Below are 25,101 nucleotides of genomic sequence, written 5' to 3' on the forward strand. Positions count from 1 at the left end.
AGTATTTTTGACAGTGGAAATATATGGGAAAGGAGAAAAAAAAGTGCCTCAGTCTGGGAAATACCTAATCTCTAAGTGTTGCTTATCTTGCAAATACTTAACTCACTGTTTTTAAATGCTGCCTCCCCAGGTTTGGCCACTTTTTGTGTGTTTTAGGATGAGCATCCCAAACCAGCAGGTATTTTAGTCACCTCCTGTAAAATCTCACATTCCTGGGAGAGACCACGCTGTGCAATGCTACCAAAGCTGGAGTACCTTTGTGGCATGAGAAGCTTTAATTAATTTTGCTCACATTTTCCTCTTCAAATAAGACTTAAAACGAAAAATGTGCATTTAAACATGACAATTTTGATATTAACACCCCCAAAACTTCCCAGTAGTCTGCACAGAATTGAGAGCAAAGCCTTGATCCAGTAAAATGTAGTAATGATACCATCTTCTGTTTCGGTGGGACCTTTCTACTGGGTGGGGCAATGTGTAGGGTAGGCTGAAGTGTTTTGCTGGTGTGAAACTCTTGATGCCACATGCAAAATAAAGTTGTTTGGTATTCAGAGGTACCAAGTACTAGATCTCTCTGTTGAGATAAGGAATAGTACCATTCTTTACCAAGCGAGTAATGCAAATATGCAAGATACCACATTGAAATTTAAGGGTAAGAAGTACGTGTCTGTATACAGGAAAAGAGAGAGGTGTGGATGTGTGCACATATATTTTACTATTTATATATTCTTCTTCTAGCTCTATTTCTTCTTCTTTCTCATCCACCAGAAAAGTCCAGTAGGTCATGCCGAAACATTCATTGCCTTTGTCAGTGAACATTGTTGAAATACATGGATCCCACCTAAGAATAAAGGTCATTCTGTTGTGATAAAAACATGCTAGTGTTAATGTCTTTTTGACTTTGTATATAGCTAACTGTATTGAGGTGTCCGTGGAAGGAGGAGCATGATCTGGTTTGTTTTCAGCAAGCTACAAAACGTCAGCTTAAAGTGAAATAAGACGCAGGTAAGCATGGTTTTAAACTAAAATGCACTTCTACAATGTAGGCCAACTCTAGTCTTGTTGATATTCATCTGGTATCCCCACAGTGAAGTTGGTTTATGTTGAAAAATCAGAAAAATTGGTTTGTGTTGACAGTTGCTATGCAGACTCAGTTTAAAAATTCAGAATGAGCAGGTTTGAGATCTAGACCGGTGATGGTGAGGAAGTAAGAAGGACCTGGCTACGTGATGGCATTGTTCAGAAGGGGAAAAAAAATCTGATTCTTAGTGTGCTGTGTCAATGTACTATATTACATTAATATTGCTGTAACCTAAGCGCAGTAGGAGTCTGTAGATTGTATATGAGAGTATCCAGCTCAAACATGACTAGTTCAAGAAATTGTCCCCATTTAACTAATGCTAATTAAGGCTATGACCTCCTGCAGTAATGAGGATTTATTTAGCAAACAGTTTGCAGAATCAACCTGCGGTTTTACAGAAGTGAGGACTCTGACAGATCTCTCTTTTCCACGTCAGTGACTTCTGGGAAAGCAATTGATTGTATAGACTGGGAATATGCAATTTTAACTCGCTTACGTTGGATTAAAGGCAATGTTTTATGTGCTTTAATCACTACACAGTGACAGTTGCTGCAACAGATAAGCTAACCTCTTTCTTCCTTTTTCTAGGTTGTGATACGTGTTTCCATGCATTGTTTCCTTTTTTCTTTCATTTCTAAACAACTCATGTCCTGTTAGGTTCATATTTATTAGTTTTCTGGCAAATACTGTTCTCAATCGGAAGAACAGCATTTCAAAGAAATGAAAGGGGATATCTTGGCAATTTTCTAACAGAGGTTTGAATCCATTGTCTACAATTGTCTCCTTAAGCCAACATGGAAAGCATAGTGATGAATGAACAAAGTGAATATGGCGACCAGAAAATGCAGGTTTAGGGCAAATGTGTGAGTCATCTACACATCTACTTGTGGGTTCTGGTTCGGCTCCTGTATGTGAAATCAGTGGGACTCACCCCCTCTTACTGGCTGTGGTCTGATGTTACTACTGGAAAAGTCATGACTTCAAGAGTACTTCTGTCAACTCTGTTGTGATGAGGTCTTCCACAAGTTGGTCTTCTCATACTGATTTGTGTTTTAGGATCAGCCCCATTAAAAGCCTGGGGTTTTCTTAAATACCTAAGATAAAATGGAGAGCTGGCATGGGGAAGGAAAAAGGGTATTTTTTTTCTTGCTTTACTTGCTGTCTGAAACTGCGGAAACTGAATTATACATTTCAGCATGACAGTGAGGAATATGGGAAGATATCCTGATACGATTTCCTGATTACCTGTAACATTGCCTGTCTCTTTCTAAAATTATCCTACTGGAGAAAGGAAATATCAGGTCTATTAGTGAAACGACTCTCTGGCTATTAGTTTTTAGAGCTTTAAATAGTCTTATCTCAATGGACGTGTTTGTCCTGTGGCTCATCTATCACCCCTAAAATGTTTTATCAGCACCTGAAAAATCTCAAGAAGAAGAATAGCCTCAAATGTTACCCATTTAAGGGGCTTTCAGATACAGAATGTATTTTTTTAAAAAAGGTCTTTTAAGATCTGATATTATTTGCTGGCTTTTCAACCCCATTTCATAGCTCCCACAGCACCACTTCTATAAATACTCCTCACCAGCAAAGAAAGGAAATCACAATAGATTAAAAGAAAACCAGGTTAACGGGCAGCAAATCAATGTCCATTCAGCCTCAGACATTTGTGAAAATAAAGGATTATGAAGAATTATTGCCAGGTACTAGCTGTGTGAAGACCTTTTGTGGCATCTTTGTCTTCTTTAACAGATGGTTATTAGAGGTCTAAGAAAAGCTCTCAGTGTCAGAAGCCAGTTGTATTAGAAGTAAACAGAAGTTGCAATGCTGTAACATGTTGCGTTTTTTGTAAATTTTGTACTATTTGACATATTCAGATTGTAAGTGTCTTGTTTTTTCTTTAAAAAATGCTGTTTCTAGTTTGAAAATGAGTTTGTGTATGTGTTATCTTGAGGTCTAATGGAGAAGAGATGGAGACAAGGGATGGGGCATGGTGGGTTTTTCTTTCTTCATCTACTCATTACTGCAGCCCCTGTCTTACCATCTTCACAGGACTTTAGAATCAGAGCTTTCAGAGTAGGTGAACCTGTCCCCAATTTGGACTGAGTCATTCTAAGGCATTATTTTTAGTGAATTAAAAGCCAGAAAAGGAGAACTAAACTCAACAAGGTGAATTTTTTATCTCCAGGGCCTTTCACAGACCAGCCTCACCACCAGAAAGTAATTGTATTAGTAACAAAAATGATGATGCAACAGAGTCAGTTGCAGTAAACATCTGAAAACATTCCTTACGGTTTCTTACTTGTAATTTTTACCATATATTTGCCACTGTATGTTCTTCACCATTAACATCAGTGGGTGAGCCGCCTCTTACCTTTGAATGAGCCAGTTATGTTCTTCTGCAGAAGGAAATGCGTTCTGAGTTATGAAGCAGGGAATGAAAAGATTGTCACAGAGAAGAAGAAAAACTGTTTTTGAAAAGTGCACTAACAATACCGTAAACTGATGCTTGCTGGCTCCAATCTAACCTTTCCCAGGGAGGGCCTTTTATCTCTGACATGTTTCACAGTTTTTCTTTGGACAGGAAACTGCCATTTAAAAGAAAAATCATCTTTGGTGAAACTGTACAGGTTTTATTTACAGGGAGCAAGGGGTCACAAACTTATGTTGGTGTTATGAACTCTGCAAAGGATGCATTGCACTTGAACACTCGGTGTTCATGTTGGACACTTAGTGAGGCTTCATTTTCAGGTGTGATGAAACCCATGTTCAGTGACTTACAGTGTTGTTAACAGTAAGTGCTCTGGGACTTAAAAACAGCTCAGCAGACAGCCACAGCTATTACAGTCAGCAATGAAGAAGGATCAAGAATGGGGAAGGGGCACAGGTGATGTTACAAGGCCACATTCCCACTGATCCATGGACCCACTAAGCCCGAAACTGCGAGGAAGTGGAAGATGAGCCGTGGTTGTGAATTTTACGTGTTAGACCTACCTCTAATTAAACCAGATTATAACTTATGTGGCAAACCTGATTGTGCTTTTGAGTTCTCTCTGAAAAGTATGTTAATGTGTAGGAAAATCTGTCTTTTGGTCCCTGCTGCTGTTTTAACATAACTTCTTTCTGCTAATTCAGGAGCAAGCATGGTCACCACTAAGATGTGTGTGGTGAGAGGTAGCAAAACAGGAGCAGGTTGCTTTGAGATCTTCACTCACCGGAATCACTGTCATGTTTTGCAGTTAAATCTAGAGGGTGCTCTCTGTGTACAATTTTAGCTTCTCTTTTGCTACCATTGAAATATTGGATGTGTACTGCATTTCCCAGCCAGCAAAGATCCCACGTATGGGGAGGTCTTTCCTGTAAGTGTTTTTTTTTGTCATGCACAAATGATTAACAGCTAAATCAATTGTGTCAAAGGTTGAGCAAGCTGTATCGCATAGGCACATCTTGGGTTTAGTCTGGGGCAAAGTCATTTGAAACAAAAAAATAAAGCAAAAAAGGCAAACAAAAAGCTTTGCACAGCCTAAGCCATCTTTCCTAACAGTTTGTTGTCCGTGTCTAGAACTGAAAGGGCAGTTAATCACTGACTGTCTGTTCAGTAACATTGGGTTAAAAAACTGGCTGCCTGAAACGCAGTCTTTTTATTCAGAGCAGATTCCTGCAAGGAAGTGCTTCTCTGTGTTAAACTGTTACCATCGAGCTGCCAAACTAGAAAGATGCAGCAGCCAGTAGCTTACTTTGCAGAGGCATGGCTCCACAGTCAGAGTAATGTCATTTGTAAAGTAACTATGACACATTAAGGGGTGTAGCACTTGGCCAGGTAATGATGCTGAGGTTGTCAGGTTTGTTTTTGTTTGTTAGTGAATATGTTTAATTTTATATATAGCATACATCATTCCTATAATGAGCAAATTAAAATATATTTAGTCTTTGTATCATCAAAGCACTCAGAGACTCAGCCCACGGTGAAAGTCTGTGCTGCTAAAAGCCATAGTTGCACACAGTGCAAGACTGCATCTGTTTAAAGAACCTCTGCTTGTCCAACAAGAGGAAGGGTGGGAAAACGCAATGATATTCATAATTTTGTATAGGGAATCACAGATGCAGAGAACTTTTCTCCTTCTAAGTCGGTCATTGTAGGTTAAGACTTATTAGGAAAATGATGGGAAAGACTGTTGTGTCTCAGGAATCAAAAAGCCATACCTGAAGTGAGAAGCAGCAGGACTGTGAACACTGCCTCAACAGGAAACCAAAGAAAAATTCTGCAAGGTTTCGAGGATCCTGATCTGCCTTTGAAAGCTCAACTGAACTGATGGGAATCAGCCCTTGGTAAGTTCTCTGCCCCTGTTAGGACCATTTAAGAGAGAGAATGGCTCAACACAGTAGCTAGAAAACACCAAGACGTTTAATTTGATACCCTGACAGGTCTTGCTTCCATGGGCTCAAGACTTTGGGTACATGGAGCAGAGGATCTCTGTGGAAGGGCCCAGCCAGGGCTCTGGCTCTTGTCTTCCCCTGCAGCGTGAGCCCGAGCCCAAGCCCTGGTGAGAGGCATCAAAGGACGCTCTTGGGGATGAAGGCTTTCCCTGAGCCAGGAAAATGATTGCTTATGCTTTGTGCCTGACCGCCTTCTGGAAGGCAGACAGGAAAAGCAGAAATAAATAAATGATTTTTCAGTCTACTCTATTCCTAGAAAGCTGACTTTAGTTTACTTATCGCTTCCCTCTCGCCAAGACTGGAGTATGTTTCATTTGTTGAAATATTCATTTTTCCCCATCCGTTGAAAGGATCATTACAAATGAAAGCATAAATTGCTTCTGGACAGATCTTTGCTTCTTCCCACTTGCCTCCAGAAAGCCATGTACTAACAATTGCAACATTTACCTTGTGAATCTGCCAGGTGGTGGGTCATCTGCTGTTTACAGTGTGGAAAAATGACCCGGTAATTTATCTTTTTCTACTTGAACCATTTTCAGCCCCCCCTGCAGACGGAATGGGAGCAGTGATGGTTTCGAATCGCCAATGGTACCTTGGAGCAATGAGCACAGGACGCACCGCGTTTGCTCTGTACCCCGTCAAACTGTTGCTGCTTTATGCCGTACTCGGCATCCTAACCGTTCATTGCTTTGGGTAAGTGAATGTTTCTGAAGCCATGTCCATGGGATGATATGATGAAGAGGGAAAATCAGTATGAACTCTCTGCTTTCCCTTTGTATAGCGCATAGTTGCTGTCTTGAGCAATTTCTGTATTTCTAATCAATAGTGAAAGACATTGTTTTGACATTAACGTAGTGCAATGTGTCTGCCTTTAGAAAAGTAATCCTGTTTGATAAATCTGAGATGACAAATTGGCACGGTCGTGTTGTAATGTGGAATTCTGTTTGCAACGAGCAGCCTCCTCCCGTGCTAGCTGCCTGACAGTGTCCTGGAAAGATGGGGTTTTGTTTTCTTTGAGTACATAGATGGCAAGAATCTGGCTGATAGTTGTTTCTTTCTCTGCTAGCTTAATAGATTTTGCTCTTTCAGAGGACTACAGTCAATCAGTGACTGCAATCTTTCCAATCGAACTATATTTTTCCACTGTTCTCTGAACTTTGAGCTCTGATTTCATGCTTCAGTGAGCTGATGTGTTTTTGTATTTCCCTTATTCTATGTGATTTTTAATATGCAGTAATGGGAGCCCCTTGCAGGCACTAGATCATGCTTAAAACTTCAGCTGTTGCTATTCCTTGTCTTGGTGGCGGAATTGGGAACATTACTGCGGTAGTTTGCTTGTCAAAGTGGGTATGAAAAGAAACTAATTGTCAATGTTTCACTAAAGCTTCCCACTTAGATTAGCTGCTACAAGGAAGCATTTGTCTGGGATGAGGATTTAATCAGAAATACTGAATCCACCAAAATTGTAGGCAACATTTTAGCTGTGGCATCGTGGAAACCTTGGAGACAGTTGTCACGTGAGGGGGTGAGAGAGGGGCTGGGGGCTAAGAGTAAAGGCTCACACTTGGGGTTCAGGTTCATTACTAGGATGAAAGGGATTAATGGATTAATGACTCTCTGTTGTGAACCAAGAATAGAGTCTAAGACTAATGGTTTTGGCCAGCTTGAGAAAAAATAGCCTGCTTGGCAAATGGAGGCACTTAAGCCTGGTTTTCAAAAATGATGAGTGTATGCCAGCCCTTAGCATTGCAGCTGGTGTTTGTCATGGAGGTGTCCGACCTTGGAGCTGTTCATCGTGTACAGCAGCGAGGTACCAAAGTGCTGCCCATACTGCAAGCAGCAGGGAGCGATGGGACAAGGGCAGGAACAGAAAGTTCCTGCAGAAAGTGCAGCTTTTACTGCTGGCCACTTTGCCAGGTTATTTGGTAGGGCTTGCGCAGCTTGAGATGAAGCCCAGGTTGGTGGGACATGGGTTGAGTTTCCCATGCTGGCTGGATCAAATGTGTGTCCTACAGTCACCCCTCCTGAGTGCTCTGCAGACTTACTTACTCTCGTGGTGTTGTAGAAGCCTGGGTCTACTCTTGGGCATTGAAGAGTGGGTCAGGTTTCACACAGTATTAACGCCAGTATGAAACGAGTACCAAAATCTAGAGGTTGCATAGAAGATTTGGTGAGGTCTAACAAGCATTAGTTTTCTTTGGCATGTAGTTTTGCACCATTATAGGCCAAGTTGCTCTGTCCTTGCAGCTTGGTGGTTTCATACCCTGAAGCTCTCGTGTTTTTGAATGCAGTGATGAAAAGGCGTCCCTTAACCTGAGCAGCACCAACAAGAGCGTGGGTAACAGCAGGTGGGCCCGGTCCGTGAGCAACCTGCCACAGCCCCGTGACTGCATGCTCTCCGCCTGGTCCTCATGGAGCAAGTGTGATCCCTGTCAAAAGAAAAGGGTGAGTGTTTGTAGTCTAGGCATGAAGTCTGAGAAGCTGGGAGGCAGGACCTCCTCCAAGCCTTGTCTTTTTTGTCCACGGGATTGGGCAGACAGCAGGGAGCTGTTGAGAAGAGCCATGTACAGGTGAGACTGTGGGCTTTTGCTTTGAGGTGGCTTTTAGCTCTTCAGCTCTTTACCCCCAGTAACTCCAGTGGTTTCCAGGCTGCCTCGCTGTCCTGAGAACGTGTAAACTCAGACTTGGTGAAAACACAGGCAGGAAGCTCAGGCTTTGCAGGGACTTTCTCCCCAACACAGTCCTCTTCTTCCAGCGTCAGTGCTAGGCACCATCCCCCCTAATGGTCCCCCATGAGACCTGGAGACACTTGGTGCCTCTCAGGATTAAGATGCTTTTTCTTGTCTGCCAACAAGCATTTTCTACCCAAGAAGCCCCATCAAATGAAAGTAATGATCCCAATAGTGTGAAAAGCAAAATCCCCATTGCTAAAGGGACCTCTGCTAACGAGTTGGAGAAGCTGTTCCCAGGCTTAAGCAGGAATAACCAGTGATGGGAGTTGGGAAGAGTGAAGCTTCGTATCAAAGAGTTAAACTTAAAAGCTGGGAAAAAAAGGAGGGCTAACATATTGGACTGAGTAATTGACTGCTTCACAGCAGTGTTGTGGGCGGAAAAAAATCCCTAATGATACAGAGGGCCAAGTAAATACACTGACAGAAAATAACAAGGGATGTCGTTACCAGCACTAATTGAAAGAGAGGAGATGTAACTGAATCCTTCCTTACTCTTGCAAATGCCCGCACTACCCTGTCAGGCTCATTTAAAAAAACTGTCAAAGAAAGGCAAACTTTCCTTCATCCCTTCCAATCCTCAATCCTTCCTTAGTAAAATTAAAACTGTTGCAGATCAGAAACCTTTGAAATGAGGCACATTACAGCATCACACTTCTTTGCCGACACGTTTTTTTTATGACAGTACTCTTAGATCAGATCTCCCCGACACAAAGTTTGTTTTTTAACTAGGCAACCGTAAAATTCGCAATTTCTGTACACTTGAGTCAATATTTTTTATTTCATTACAGTACAGATTTGCCCGCCTGGAACAACCTTCTCAGTTCAATGGAGATCCATGTGATTACTCTGACAAAGAAACTGAAGACTGTGTTACAAACAATCCTTGCAGGAATAAAGTTAGATGTGAAGGTTTTGTGTGTGCAGTTACAGGTAAGGACTTATGGAGTGAGAAGTGGTGGCGCTCAGGTGGCATCTCTGACACCACCACCTTGAACTTTCTGCTTCTACAAGAGTATGCTGGGCCAAAGAGATGTCAGGAGTTGATCCTGGTCCATCCATGCTTGTGTTGTGTTTGCATCAGTGATTTTGAGTGAGTCTGTTAGTTAACATCTGTCAGTCTAAAGCATGTCTTCAAAAATCTCCAAATAGGAAATTAAAACCCAGTTATATCAGTAAAATCTCTAGCACAAGTGAATCTGACAGCAATGGGAGAACACGCACTGGGCATCCTTGACACATGCCCAAGAGCACAGCAGGTTATGATGGTGGTCTTCATGGCATTTCCCTCCATCCATATCAGCAACTAATTAGTCGGGAACACTGTAAGCAGTGAGGGGGAAGCAAGGCAGCAGTTAGCTGTATCCAAAATTTGATCAGCCTCTGCTTTGCATCTGCACCGTGGCAGTGGAGAGGAAGGCATGCAGGGAGCAGGGCGCCGGGACAGAGGGGAGCTCAGCACAGGAGATCGGGCAAAGGAAAGCGACCGCTGATCTCTGTCCCCCCGGCTAGTGTTTTGGTGAGACTGAAAAACAAGAATTGAGTAATTATGGACATGGAAAGCAGGAAAAAAAGAATTCCATATACAAGATCTGCTGAACAGTCTCCAGCATGTTTGTTTTCTCAAACCTAAAAAATTTTAGCAACAAAAGATCCTATTCTTTTTTACACTTTTAATTAGGGATTTTATTTTTCTAGGTTGACCAAGGAATTTTAAGATTGTTAAAGTTTTGAGCAAAGCTGAGCAGATGGAGTTTGGTGATCCATGCAGATAGAGAAGAAATATTTTCCAGCTAGATTTGAACCATTCACTACAGGAATCTTTTATTTTGTTTCTAGAGTCTGAGTCAGGGCCTGTGATAATAGATTGTTTTAAAAATAATTTACAACTTGCATTCTAGGGAGATGCATTACGCGGAGGCTGCTTTGTAATGGGGACGATGACTGTGGGGACCAGTCAGATGAAAAAAACTGCAAAAAGATATTTAAAAAATGTGACCAGAAGATGGAGCAATACTGGGGAATAGAGAATCTGGCAAAAGGGTAAGTTAGTGGCTTTCATGAGATGTTTTCTTACTTAAGGATAAGAATGATCTTATGTGGCTTCAGACATAAACATTGAATGGAGAAAAGCTGTAGCAATTGCTGTATCCAGGAGTTAGGATCCGACAGCCTTTGGGGTCCAAAGCCTGGTGGGAAAATCCTTATTGACTCCATGAGTCTTTCGGAGAGATATGAGGTGAGTAAAATTCCCAGATGTACCCAGGAGTACATGTGCCTCCGGAGATCATCCGCTCAGCTTGCAAATACATCCTGCAAGAGCCTGTGTGTGTGCTCTTTGTGTTGCCAAAAGCTGGTGAGTGAAGAAGAAAATGTCAACACTGAACATTTCTCTAATGTCTGCAGGTACTTGCACTTAATCAGTGGAAGAGTTTCGATAATCCAATTATTTTGCACAGATGTAAGTAGAGTTAGACTCTGGCCTAATTCAGTCTGTGGGGAGCAGGAATGTCCTAGACTTTAGGAACTAAGAGACTGCTTCAAACCATGCTTTTGAAATAAAAGCAAAGGAAGGTTTGTTAAAATCTGAACATACAGGTATACCACTCCTTATAGAATGACTTAAATCAGCATCTTGGATTGCCTAAAATCTGAACCTGGCTATGGATTTGTATTTTAGCACAGTTTGGGGGGTGGGGTGTAAAAATTTCTTTGGCTTCTTCCATGACAGTGGAAAATGGTGGAATTTTTGTCTTTTGCATGAGTGGGGTAGGATGAACCTGCTATGTTAGCAAGCCACGACTTTGTGGGGATTCAAATCCACGTCTGAAGTGATCCAGCTTTTACAGGCCAAGACTGTGGCAACTTTCTGTAAGATCAGACTGTGTGAAAAGAGTCTTCTCTCATTCTGCAGGAAAAAATGTTTTTTACATAAAAAAAGGAAAAGAAAAAATTATATTGCAAGGAAAAATTATAATTTCCTCCTTATTCTCTGGAGATACGGCTGCTGCACATGTCATTGCTAATGCTTTGTACTTCTGAGTTTAAACAAAATTAAAAATAATGTTGGACAATTATAGGAACACCCTTCTCATCTCTTTGAAGCTACAATTGCTCAGTAATTTGCTTTTAGTGGACTTCCCTTTTTTTCAGATTGTTCTAAAATTAGAGTTAATATTTTACAGCTTCAGAGTCATTATCATGCAAGTCTCTCTCCGCAAAATAAAGAGAGGCAGATCTAACAGAGGCCTGGAACGCTGATAGGGACACGACATGGACTATTAGCAATTTTTTTTTTGGTGAAGTTTCCTCTAATGACTGTTGTTACTATTTGAGTGTGAGTTTGTGGAGGTGAGTGCCGTGTCTTCAGCTGTGTGCCACAAGGGTGATGTGAGGGTGTCCTGACACTGAGCAACAGAAGGGTTTTTACTGCAACATATCCCACCAGCAGCAATAGGAAAAGCAAATGAGCCCGGTTTAATCACCCCATCTAAAAAGATTGCAGTGCAACACCCTTTCTCAAGCAGACAGGTTAAGACTACTGTCCATCAGCCACTAAAACCAATGGAAAATTTCCCAGCGATTTGAAGGAGTAGTTGAACAATTGCTTGAGTATCTAGATCTTGTTCCCTGATGATTTTCACTCTCATTGTACTGACCTCTGGTTGATCCTTGACCAACCCAGGAAAGATTATCAATTATAAACTAGAACAAAGAAATGTGAATTAAAAATGAGTCTGGTCTGATGACATGAGTTGGCAAATCAGTCTTTGAAGACCCTGCTGGATGCTGCCGCACTGCCACAGGCATCCAGGGATGCTTGGTGGGCAACATGGTGGGGTGGGCGTTTGGCTGGTCCAGTTTGTTCTCCTCTTCCCAGAGAGTTCCAGTAAAGGCTACAGAAGCTGCCAGTGCCAGTGGCAGTAATGCTCTGGTGTCATTCCTAGTTGGGTGGTGAAAATTGCCCTTCTGTAATGAATATATTCATTGAAGTGTCAAAATTTGACTCTCTCTTTTGCTTTCTTGTTAGTCAGTTAGGATTTTCTGGAGCAAATAGGTTGATCGGACAGTGAAAAAGGCAAAACTTTCTTTTGGCATTTCAAAATAAAGAAGCCCTCAAAGACAAAACAAAGAGCCCTCAGCCAAATGAAAAATCTTTTGCCTTTGTCAGCCAAGTCATTTGACGTTTACCCCTAAATTGATGATAATATTTTGCTGTTATGCTTCATGTACAGGTTAAATATCTTCACAAACAACTTGGAAGGATTAGTTCTTGATCACAGGTACTATGCTGGAGGATGTTCTCCCCATTATATCCTGGACACAAGATTCAGAAAGCCATACAATGTAGAAAGCTATACACCAGAGGTATGTGTCAGATTTGTCTGCAAATAAACATACAAATATTCCAATCAGTTTAGTGAGTAATACTGATGAAGCTTCATTACTAAATCATTTTATAAAGAATTACAAAACTCGTGAGATGAAATGGGATGAGACTGAATTTAGCCCTACTTCTAGAACATCATCATACCCCACACACTATATGAAGTTGGACAGGTCCCCTTATAATATCCATGTGCACTGGAATAGATGGCAATGTTCCCTTGGACCTTGTCATTGCAAAAACTGGGCCTAATCTTCCCAGTGCCATCTGTCCAAGAGGGCCCAAAAGCCACCCAGTGGGCACGGGGAGGTTAATTTTAGACAGAATTGTAGAGTGCTTTGAGAGCCAGGCTGGGAAAGCTGACCTTGTGCAACAGCCTAGGATTTAGCAGCACACCATGTGCTTTGTGTGAAAGCTTATTTCTGCGGTGCATCAAAGCTATATTTCAAATATTATATATTTGACCTCAATGCTCTTGATGACATAGCATGATATTTTTGAGTGTTGCCCACTAGGAAACCTTTTACTTTTAGAATTCATACTTTAATTGATGCCTATGTTTAAAATTTCACCTTCTTTGCATAAGACTGACATATTAAGTAAAAGCCTGAGGTCCTTGCAGTATGGAGGAGATAGTAGCTTTCCTGCTGCTGTAAATCAAGTATTCTTGAAGTACCAGTGTTAATAATAATAGTGCTTTGGAATTATACAAGGCTTTTCATCTTCAAAGTGCAAGCATTAATTCACAAGTATATTTGTATCTGTATTCCTTCCCCATGCTTCAGGTATACAATCACTATGCAGGAAATTAAACGTGTTGTTTCTGCTTTCTGTTTAGACCAAAGGCAAATATGAATTTACAATGACTGAATATGACTCCTACTCAAATTATGAAAGCAATGTCCTGAAGGCAAAAGCTTCGCAGTCTAGCTTCAGCTTTGGTATAAAAATACCAGGACTGTTTGAACTTGGTTACAATTCAAACGACAACAGGTTCAAGAAGTTCATTCAAAGGATGAAAAGATTTTCTTCAACTGTAAGTGCTGCTTCACTTAATTCTCTACTAACTCGTTATCTGTATATGTGTGTATATCAGTTTGATCCTCATCATCAGGTCAGCAGCCATGACTAGGATAAATGAAATCTTTCCTTCTGATTGGATTTTGCAGTTGCATTGATCGAGTGTTTACTAAGGCCACAACGCCTTTGTTTGTGTTTACAGCAGCCAGGAGCTTTTCCATTCACCTGTTGGCCAGGAACCAGACTGCCTAACCTCCAAAATCAGCCACAATTCAGTGCAGTGTGTCCAGCGTCCTGCTGGGCATCCACATTTGGATGTTTGTAGTGAAGTCATGTAAAAAAAGTGAAACTAAGAAGCCAGTTCAAATGGCCTCCCCTCCATACAGTCAACTTGCTAGTAGGAGATGTATAAGTGACACTCCTAACAGGGTGTCCATGCTGCACCCCAGCCATGGGATGCTGTGCACCTTGCCCTGCCAGCCATTAAAAAGTTCTTACCACTGATGCCAAAGCAGTCTGGCAGGTGGGAGGTGAGTGGGTGCAACCAACACAGTGACTCCTCCAAGGGAATCTGCACAAGTAGAATTGGGGTTTATCTACCGAACCTAGGAGCCCAGAGTTCCCTCTGCTGTACAGGTGAGTTACAGTGACTAATGGAGAAATCTGGGGTGAAAGAAGGGCAAACAGTGTTTTGTGCAGTTCCAGGAATTTCTGCACCTGTACACGCAGTCCAGAAACCGGTCTGCGGTCTGGACAGCTATTGTCTGTGCGATCACTGCAGAATATCATCTCATATGTGAAGGGCCATCCTCTTGTAGGTGGGTTCAGCAAGGCAGGAGCTGTGACTTCAGTAAATGATAATACAAACAGAGAACCAAGCTGTTCAACTGTAGGGCAGCCTTGACAGTAACGTAGAACGAAAACTGCTAGCAGGCCTTCCATGGCTTTAATTATAGACTAACACGTGCCATCTTACTTCGGCTGATGTGATCTATCTGCCAAGTACATCATTCAGCAGATCAGGACACACAACACAAAATATGGATGGCATAATCACTTCCAGTCTCATCTGCAGAGATTTGGTCGCAGCTGTGATCTGATACACACTTCAAGCTGGCTGGAGATGCTTTAATCTATAACTCCTAGGACTGCTTTATGAGATTCAGTCTGAGGTAGTGTGCACCGTCATTTGATTTCTTTTTTCATCTGTTATTGCTGTAAACAAACCTAGCTCTTGTCAATGGTTTAATAGTATCACTGATCTATGTCTCTCCCCTCAGTATAAAGTGCACTCAGGAATGGCAGAGTATTCCTTGTTGCTATTAAACTTGCATTTGCTTCCCGCAAAGAGGCATTTCCCATGACAAGATCAGAGGTGTATGAGAACCATTTGCAATAGACATCCATAAAGAAACCCAATACTAAGTCTTGATTTTATTATTTAAGTTACAGAGTTCTATATTGAACCCTCCCTGATGCACTTGTCCTGCTGCCCAAACAACTGGACACTAAATCTTTTGAACATGATGAAAGACCTCTTCTGTTCCTGACTTTTATGCCAGAAAGGGGAGATATAATATTCATCCGTGTACACGTATCCATACAGAGACATATAAATATATGTGTGTGTGTGAGTGTTTGTGTTTTCTTCTTTCCTTTGAGTTTTGTTAATGGCATATTCTGTGGAATATGAATATTAATTTGGATCAGCCAGAGAATTACCATCTCACATACAAATCATTATGATTTCAGATATCAAAATTTTTCAGGAGAGAACTTGTGAGAGACAAAGGCTGGTTAACATTATTAGGGGTAGAGCAGTCTCGTGGGATGCTGCTTGTGTCCTTGCATCCTGGGTCTGTCAGAGCAGAGCCTGCAGCCTGCCTTTCCCCATCTCCCAGCTGTGGCCTGAGCCATCACCTAACCTGTGATGGGTGCCTCTCCCTCTTCCTTCTTCCCTCTCTAATACCAGTGAGAATCCTGATTTTCAGAAACTTTGCTACTGAAAGTTTTGGTTTTGCTAAATTAAAAGATTTCCAGTTGCAAACTGTTAAATTGATAAATCCTGACCAGCATTAATTGTTTAATAGCAAATAACCACACATTGTGACAAGAATGACATCCCTCACGTCTTCTGGATTCTCTTTGTGTTTCTGCATTTCATGTAGTCGAGCAAATTCATTCACGCCCGTTCTGAGCTTGGCGTTGCTGTTTATAAGCTGAAGCCCCGAGCCCTGATGCTGCATTATGAGTTCTTACAGAGACTCCATCAGCTCCCGTCAGAGTACAGCTACGGGGAGTACAGAGAGCTCTACAGAGACTACGGGACCCATTACATCACGGAGGCTACCGTCGGTGGCATCTACGAATATACTTTGGTCGTGAACAGCAATGAGCTCCGAAAGGCAGGTACGTGCATCTGATGGTTGTGAAAGAGCTTTGGGGCCAGCATTTTGGTGGGAAAACCCCTCTGCAGGCACCCAGTGATCATTCAGGTCTGAGGTCAGAAAAGAGAGATGGTGGAAGAAGGAGTCAACAACATCTCAAAGAAAGCCTGCAGGAAATGTGGGAGTAGTAGTGCTTTATGGCAGTGAATAAAGAGCCTGATTTTCAAAGCATGCTCAGCATCATGGGCTTCATCTAGCTCTCAAGCTGTGGGTGCTGCCAGTTCACAAAAAAAGGGCCCTGTGGCAAGTACTTTAGATGACACGTTTTGGAGGCTGACAAGATGTTGAGATGAATGAGAATCATGTAGCTTAATGCTTTTGTTAGCTTTGAAAACCTTCACCTAAGTTCTTTTTCCATTGCCTTTCAAATGACAGTTTTGAAACACCTTTAGCCTCGAGAGCTTTTCCAGCGCGTAGGAAACAGTAAATAATTTGCTGGGTGACTCTTGTGCCTGACATTGCTCTTGCTCTTTGACTCTGGCTTCCTTTTTTGCGAGAAATTATGATTGTTGTGTAGGATAGAGCGAGCCGTGTGACATTAATCAATAGCTGCACTCTCTTATTTATTCATTGGCATGGGAGTGAGTAACTGCCTTCGCTGTCTATTTGCGAAAGCATTTAGTGGACTCTGCTGTGTGTGACACTCAGTCTGTTTGCTCTTCTGCTGTCTAGGAAGTTGCTTATCCTGTAGCCAGGTATAGCCCAGAGGGACAGAATTTAGATTCAGATTTCAGATATTCTAAACGTTAGCACTGCCCAATTCCTCAGCTGTTGGTGTGGGCCCATTGCAAGTCACGTTTGTTTGAACTAATGTGTACTATTGTTTGCATCAAAATGCTACCTGTCAGCGTCTGCTGACCTAGATCAGGATCCTGCAGTAGTTCCAACATTTTCATGCTATCCCCAGGGCTGAGCTGGGCTGTAGATTTTTAGGGTGAATTCTTATATGCCAGGAAAAAAATTATGGTAGAGCTTCATGGAGAAAGTTCCACGAAACAATTAAGGCTCTTCTGGCAGCAAAGAACTGGAGATGTGAGCTAGCAATGGGAGGAAAAGCTGCTTCAGCTGTTACTCTTAAAAGCCTGGCTCCTGATGATGGGGATGGGTGGTGGGTAGTCCTTTGTCAAAGATGTTTGGCGTTTAAGTCACAGGCCAGGCTCCCCCTCATTGCAGCTCTGCATAACCTAGTACAGCTGAGTTGGTAGTTAAAAGCCTCCTCTTCCAGCATTTACCTTGCGTTTACACTTGGTTTCGGAGTTTTGTAAAATGTAGAGATTTCATTTCATTTCATATAGATCTGTTAAATATACCAAAAAAAGGCTTCTTCATCTCATCTCCTTTTTTCCCAAAGGAAGAATATTTATCAACTCCCATTTTCTGTGTGTATGGACATAGAACATCAAACAGTTGCATTAATACACTACAATTTTTTGGTGTGTTTAAGGTTATTCTCTGAGCGATGTCCAGAAATGTGCACAGCATGGCTTTAACATTGGTGCAAATATTGGTAATGTCTTTCTGAACCTTGGAATAACTGAAGCTGGCTGTAAATCCCTTTTAAAGGAGATTGGAGGTAAGCATGAAACACCTCTGCCATTTAATTTCTAGCCTTTGTCATAGCGAAAAGAAGATTTTGTGATCTTGCCTGCCTGAAATATTTCCCCACTCCCTCACAGCCACTTTTGAGTCTGCTGGCTAACCCCAGCCAAACTTAACAAAGGTGTAAGTGTCTCAAAGTTTGGTTTTTTTGCAAGATTTTCTTTGCTGGGTAGAGAAGAAATATCTGCTCAGTGTCCCAGGGAAAAGCAGGGACAGATCAACCATTACCCACCTGGCTGGTGCTGTGTTACCAATCCACCCACCTCTCAGCAGAGCAGCCCAGCATGCCATTTTTTGCACCCAAAAAAGCCCAAATGGGGAAAGCAGGGAGGTAATGGTGTTCTGGGAGTCTCGGGACATACGGGAAGCTGGGGGCATTGCCGTGGGAAGAGGGTGCACCTGAAGATAGGCGGAGGAGAATGGGCAACATTCATGGTAGTGAGGAGCTTTGGGCTGTGGAACGGCCTGCAAGCTTATAACCATAGGGAAGAAATTTAGGAGGAGAGATGTAGGTAGGGTGCACGAGAGGAGGATGGGGGTATTGTTGCAAGGGAGCAGGAGGGGCACAGGACACGCAGCATGGGAAACCAGGCTTCAGGTTTGAAACACTTGCGGCCTTTTTCCTTTCCACTCTCCGTGGGATGGGTAATATACAGGGGTGTTTTGCTGTGAGCTTGTGTCCCATCTGCAATCCACAAAGACATACTGAGCAGAGCTGGCCACTTTTTGAATGCATTTTTGCAGATAGCACCTCCAAAAAACAGTATGTGGAAGATTTCATCGCTCTTGTTCGCGGCGGAGCAAGCGAACACATTACCACATTGGCTTACAAAGACCTGCCAACGGCTGCACTCATGCAGGAGTGGGGAGATGCTGTGCAGTACAACCCTGAAATCATAAAGCTAAAGGTACTATATCCATTGCTTCATTCAGTCTCACTTAGCTGAGCACCTTGGAGAACTCTGTGTTCAAATAAACAGGATTTAAAAAAAAAAAAAAAAGGAAATTTCTAGGGCAAATAAGAGACCTGTATTGTGCAGCAGTTTCTCTAAGACTGCGTATTCAGAAAATCAAAGGTGTGATGCGTTAAAAGGGTGTGGTTGGAAGTACATGAAGTAAACAGCTTTAACCCTTCAAACTTGGCTGTGCAGATGTAATTGCTTGCTGCCTACCAAGCAGATCAGGCGATGTACCTGCCGTTTCACCAATGTATCACTTATCAAAAATATATCTGGCAGCATATATTTTATAAAGACTTTTTTTTTCTTGAAATTTCTCGTCTTCTGTGAGCACCAGTGACTACTTAGCAACAATTCTCTCTGGTTCAGAAGGTCAAGTAGTTCACCATACATACCTGTATGTTTGTGCAGCTTAGCTAAACCTTAAAAATATGAGTTAGGTTTTGAAGAGTCAAGGTTTTTTGATCCCAAAGAGTTTTAAAAATGCAAGGCACTGTAAAAGTAAAAAGCGAGCAGAAGAATGTAGCAATTCTGCCTCATCACTTTTAATGTCAAAATAAGTTCACTCTGAGTGAATAGTACAAAGGTACAAGGGAACATCCTTTTAAACACGAGTTTGGACTGGTAGTGGTGGAAGTTGATTTTATTATGATATAATTGGTTTTCAATGTAAAATTTAATTTTAGACTAAAATATTTATATTTGTAAAAGGTGTTTGTTTCTCATTGAAAATTCTGGCTTTTCAACTAAAAAAAAAAAGAGGTGAATTCTAAAAAATATGAAGCAAAGCAAAAATCAGTAATTTCGAAATACAGCCAGTGCCTGTGCTTGCTGCAGTGGAGGTGGCTTTCCCAAGCCTCTGGTGCGCTGTGGATTGACCTTCCAGAAATGCTCTGGGAGGTCTCTGGGCAGGAGACAACAGAAATGCAACCCTCCGCGCTAGATCCCACGTACAGAAAATTCTCCCGCAAGAAATTGCGACGTTCTTTGTCTTGCCTGGCATCAGTGACCAGGCTGCCCAGTGAAAAACCCCAGATGGATGTAATTTGGATTTGGTATCTATAATCCTTCATTTCCATACCAATATCCCTATGGGGCTTGAAGATCAAAAGTACCAGCAGAGTGTGACTAAATGTCAGCCCAAGAATGCTTAGTTAGGGAAAACTAAAGCAAATCAGTTCATAAATCATCTGCTGAAGGGACTTGGCAGGTCACTTTTAGTGTATTTCCTCATTTGTATGATCTGAATTCAAAAAGCAAAGTATGGATCACAGATAATTGATGAAGAGTGAATGTACAGCAGCAGGAAATGAGCATTTTTTTATTGAAATATTTTTCTATTTCTTGTAGCTTGAGCCTGTGATAGCAGTAGGGTGATTTTTCATGCTTACTGTATTGCTGTGGCCTGTGTGGCAGGCATCTCTATAGCAAGGATGGGAATTTGGGATGGATCCTCTGATGACACAGGCCCATATCATCCCACTGGCATTAGTGGGTGACAGGCAATATTGAGACCACACTTGCGCTTTCCCTTGTTTTCAGAAAAAAAAAAAAAGGAGCAGACCAAAGTCTCCTTGGTCCTTACTGCACGTTCACTGTGTTGTGCACCCCCTTATCTTCTCCTACCAACCCCATCTGCAGTGTTTGCAGATGAAGATCACAATCCTCTCCCTTCTGAAGGCAGTGGAAACCCTTATCTTGGCTTCATAAAGATAGAAATCAGCCTTGAAATGCAGAAGTGGTTAAGCTGAATGTGCAAATGTGAATGCCTGTAACCATGTGCCTCTGACTGTGCTATGTGGCTGTCCGAGGGGGGAAGGAGATTTTTATAGGTGGGTTTTGGGGATCCTTTTAAAATTAGAGTAACAGAGCACTCAGGAAACCTAAGTTTGAGGAAATCTGGTCTAAAAACGTCAATATTAGGAAAATGGATGAGAAAGAATTTAATGAAACTTCTGTGAAACTTTGCCCGTTTGCCAACTAAAGATGTGGCTGTTATATTTTATTATGCATTTGCAACTACTTTGGTGTTGTAAACCAAGGGGAGGGTCCCTGTAAATATTCCTGACATCGCTGCCTTGTTGTTCATGAGGTTTAAGGCAATACTAATGGGAACCCTGGAGCCCATACCACAAGGCCTTCATTTCCCTCTCCAGCTGTGCTCCCACCGAGCCCTGCAAAGCTCACCCCATCCTGAACTTGGAAATGAATTCAGTTTCTTCCCTCCCTTTAGGCAGAGCCGCTGTATCAGCTAGTGACTCCAACAGATTTTGCTAATGCAATGGCAATAAAAGAAAATCTGCGACAGGCTCTTAATGAGTTTCAGCTGGAAACCAGTTCTTGTCGCTGTGCTCCGTGCCACGGCAATGGGATCGCCTTTCTGCAAGGTAGAAGGATTTTGCACCTCTTCTCTACCCTCTAAGAGAAATGAGCTGGGAATTTGTGGGGAGCAAGGAAGCTTGGCGAGTAATCTGCTCTTTAGTTTCTCCTGTCATTTCTCTTTCAGGTAATTAAATATTTTTTTTAAAGTTTGTCTATTTGTAGAGTGCCACCGGTAAGTAAAGACAGTAAAGTCAAGGGATAAGCCTGGTTAATGGGAGTGGCCATCTGTATCAGTTTTGTGGAAGAATTTGTTCCATCTCAATTATGCATTAAAAAAAAACCTTGATATCTTTAAGTCTCCTCCTTTGCTTTTAAGATTTGCTTCCATCCTCCTAGAGAAGTGACTACTGTCTCAGCATTAATTAGTGTTTGTAAAAGTGTTTTGAAGATGAAAAGAACCATATAAGTGCCAAGCACAGTTATCACCGTCACCTCCCCCCATTTCTAAGAGAAGCTGTCCTCCTTTGTAAGCAGGCTGTGATTTAAAAATGAAAGGGAAAAATAATCAAATTGAATGAAAACTGCACTGCCTAAACAGAGATATATGATGTGACAAGAGCCTTTAACAAAGGGACCATTTTGTCAAGTGCCTAATTCCAATCTGCATCTGCAAAAATACTGATGAGAATCGTTATCATCTAAATGTATCTAATGCAGAAACGATCGCTTCAGGTACCAGCTAGTTGATTGTAGCACTTAAAGGATTCGTCTCATGATTACCCTTGCTTAAATAACTTTTTAGGAACTGAGTCAGGTTAGCATTTCATTTAGGATCTTCTCAACAAGAGGTTTTAAATGACCGTCATTTTCCTAAGTGGGAGCTCTCCTCTGGGGTCCTGCCATGGGATGCACACCGCAGTCCTGGGCAGCCAGCGTGGGGTTACACCGACTTTTCCTCTGGCACAAAGCCTAGCTGGGATGCTTCTTTCCCAGGTGCTCGTTCCTGATGCTGCAGTTTGCTCCCTCTCATCTCTACCAAGATATCTCTTTTGGAGAGGAGCAGGGGGACTGTGTGGTACCCCGGGTTGCTGAATTACTGCACCGGTATAGCTGAGGTTGAGCCACAGAGCAGTGGCAGGAACAAATGGCTGGGGAGGCGAGAGGGGCGGCAGGGTAGTCACAGCTCCCCTTCTTTATTGCTATTTTATACTTTCACAATCGGAGAAAAATGCTGATATCATTTCATCCGCTGTCCCTTCCTCACAGAAGATGAAGCACTGAAAAGAAATGAGTGTCTGCAGGAAAATGTGACTTGAAGTCTCTAATCCCACCATCTCTGCTTACTTTCAGGAACCAAGTGTGAATGCTTATGTCCCCTTGGCTACAGTGGCACTGCCTGTGAGATCAGTGAGAGGAAGGGTAAGAGGGACCCCAAGTCCGAGGAGACAGTCCCAGCAGTATTTAGGAGTGCCTGGGGATATCGGCTGATGGATGGGGAGTAATGCCCAGCACTGGCTGTCCTCGTTCTGCCCAGCCCAATGCACAAGGGGTTAGGGTCCTGCAAAGGTGACAGATATACTTTGCCTTTGCTCATCTAAATTTCTTCACACTCACGAGGAGGTGGCTTTACTTTTGAAGTTTAAAGCTGCATAAACGCACCTGCAATTATATCAAAATACAAACTCTTACCATGACAAGCCTCAGGTCTCCTCCAACAGCTCTGCTTCCCAAGTTTTTCCCTTTGATACAGCCAGTATGTTGCAAACTATTTTCCCTCAGAAATACTACCATGCATTTTAATCTTAAAATCTTATTGTTTTGAAGCATTTGCTAATGCTTCTTGGTCGCTTTATATCACTGCTGTCTCCTGAGTGATGTTCTTAACTCCTTCCAGTTTAGGATGATCTGTGAATTTAATCATTTTGTTTACTTCTTCCAGCTCATTAATTTAGATGCTAAATAATACCAGATCTCAGGCACCCAGAGCTCTGGCACCATCCCACAATTTGATGCACTGCATTTATCACTGCGCTTTGTTTACAGTCTTATCCAGTTCTCATTCTGCATGACTGTGTCCTAACTAAGCCCGGCTGAAATACATTTTAAGCCAGGATTTCACTGAGCAGAGGGTCAATTTTGTAGGTGTTTCTAAGCAAGTCCATGGAGCCTTAAACTGTGGAGTCACTTACAGCTTGTTCCAGTCTGCTTACCGCACGCGTAATCACATCCAACCCTCCCAAAGACTCACATCCATCCACTTGTCAACATGTAACTTCCTTTCTCACTCCCCTTTCCTCCTTTTATGTATTGCCTCCGTGTTCAGCTCCATGATTCTCAGGATTTTGAATTTATGTCACTCACATGCTCAGGGTCCATAAGAAACAGTGTAATAGGAAAAGCAATGGATGGAAAGCTGAATATTCAAGTTGTTGTTCATTGAAGAAGAATGTGAACATTTCCCCTAGCACCTCAAAATGTGGCTGACACAAGTTTAGTTGCTGTTTTTCTTACCTAGGCTTGAACTAAGTAAGAGAGAGAAACACCCTACAAGCAAATATAAAGCTAATTGATTTTTTTTCCTTGGCCTTGCTGCATAAAGTATAGTTTGAACAAACACCAGAAATGCTGAACAGAGAATTAATGTCTTTAAAACAATCACTCGTTGTTAAAGACTCAAGTATATTCTTAGGGGTGTGGACTGGAACAGAGCTCTTTGTATTTAAATATGATTCAAGGCAGCTGACGGCTCTCCCCATGGAAAGAGCTGCTTTATTCTGACAGTCCTTTCTGGCTTTGTTTTTTTTTTTTTCCAGATGCTGCTGTTAATGGAAACTGGGGTTGCTGGGCCAGCTGGTCTCCATGTTCAGGAGGTCAACGAACAAGGAGACGACAGTGCAACAACCCTGCACCACAAAATGGTGGTTCACCATGTTCAGGGCCAGATGCTGAGACAGTTACTTGCTAGAGGGAATCATTAGGAACTTACACAAAACTGATGAGCAGTTTGCAGACTGAGTGGGAAGATGTTACCTGACTGGCTTGCTAAGTTGGCCTCACTCTCCTTATGGGTCTCATCCAAGTGCATTGAAGTTGGAAGCATTTCAGAAGGCAGTAGGAGCTGGGGGTGTGTTATGAATCACACCTTCGGACATGCTTTGCAGTTGTCCCGTGGGATTGAATGTGCTTACTGTTCTTATATTTTGACTTTTCTCTGTCTTTATTGCAATGGGCTAACTGAGACAAGCTTTATCTCCTGCCTTATTTGGTATCTGCATGATTTTAAATTTTACTGTCTTGTTTTTGAAGGTTCCTTTGAGATAAGAAAAGACTGTTTGATCTTACATGCCCCAGAATGTGTGCTAATATGCAGCTTCTGTGAAGACAGCTGTGTCACGTGGAGCAAAATACAGCATATTAAAGTCTAAATCTCAATGAGCGCAATAGTATCTAATGTGACATTTAAAGCCGCTGTGCCTCACTACCCCCATTTCCCAATTTATTGTATTTAACTTAAATTGTCTGTCATACTAGAAATTGTCTTGAAGGAGCAAAAGCCCAATTGTGAAGAACAGTCTGGTGACACCAAAGCATTGTTAGACTACATAGCAGTGGTACTCTTACCACAGCGATGAGCTTCCTCCTGTGCATGTCTGAAACAGAACAGATACACTGAGAGTATCAGGTACACTCTGGTATGCTCAGATATGCCCGATGCTCTGGTTCCTTGGGAAGAGGAGGGAAGGACAGAGGGATGCTACTGGGATGGGGAGTTGGAAAGCAGCTGCTACTCCTTCTGCTGCCTGGGGGTATTGGAAGGCAGGAGAGATGGCTACACTTGCAGGAGAGGCTGAACCTCCTGCACCTGCCTAGGGGTTGTCACTCCAGGATGCCAGGACCATCCTCTGGAGCAGGATGAGCAGCCAGCTTTTCTGTAATTCTCTGTCATGGGCAAGATAAATGGAACATTCTGGAATAAACATCTTTGCACATCCCCTGAGGTCTTCTGCCCTTAGTAGTTGCCTCTGCCCCAGACAGGCTCTGGTTGATCTGTCTGATCCCATGAAAGCCTGTATTTCAGCAGCTGTATTGCTAGTCCACTCAGGTTAGGATGTCTGAGATG

The 25,101-nt window shown here is 42.3% G+C and overlaps 1 protein-coding gene across 5 annotated transcripts; it reads left to right on the top strand.

Moving 5' to 3' along the window:
- The first annotated feature begins 64 nt into the window (after positions 1-64).
- Positions 65-24,413, top strand: C8B (complement C8 beta chain). Of its 5 annotated transcripts, none has more exons than XM_087732146.1 (15): positions 65-1,005; positions 4,321-4,440; positions 5,222-5,410; positions 6,058-6,211; positions 7,810-7,963; positions 9,039-9,180; positions 10,149-10,290; positions 12,483-12,615; positions 13,473-13,670; positions 15,823-16,063; positions 17,546-17,674; positions 18,445-18,608; positions 20,893-21,046; positions 22,332-22,400; positions 23,795-24,413. In XM_087732146.1, the coding sequence occupies exons 4-15, from the start codon at positions 6,075-6,077 to the stop codon at positions 23,944-23,946; spliced, it is 1,815 nt and encodes a 604-aa protein (XP_087588272.1). In that variant the 5' UTR covers positions 65-1,005; positions 4,321-4,440; positions 5,222-5,410; positions 6,058-6,074; the 3' UTR covers positions 23,947-24,413. The 5 variants fall into 5 exon arrangements, 2 of the variants coding, with proteins under 2 accessions (XP_087588272.1, XP_087588271.1); XM_087732145.1 differs by having other exon boundaries at positions 5,268-5,410; XR_015698825.1 differs by lacking the exons at positions 65-1,005; positions 4,321-4,440; positions 5,222-5,410 and having other exon boundaries at positions 6,054-6,211; positions 22,332-22,547; positions 23,795-23,897.
- Positions 24,414-25,101: the final 688 nt, after the last annotated feature.

This window comes from Nipponia nippon, unplaced genomic scaffold (assembly GCF_047370975.1).
Source record: "Nipponia nippon isolate SJK-2023a ecotype South Korea unplaced genomic scaffold, ASM4737097v1 scaffold_5, whole genome shotgun sequence".
NCBI classification, from domain to species: Eukaryota; Metazoa; Chordata; class Aves; order Pelecaniformes; family Threskiornithidae; genus Nipponia; species Nipponia nippon.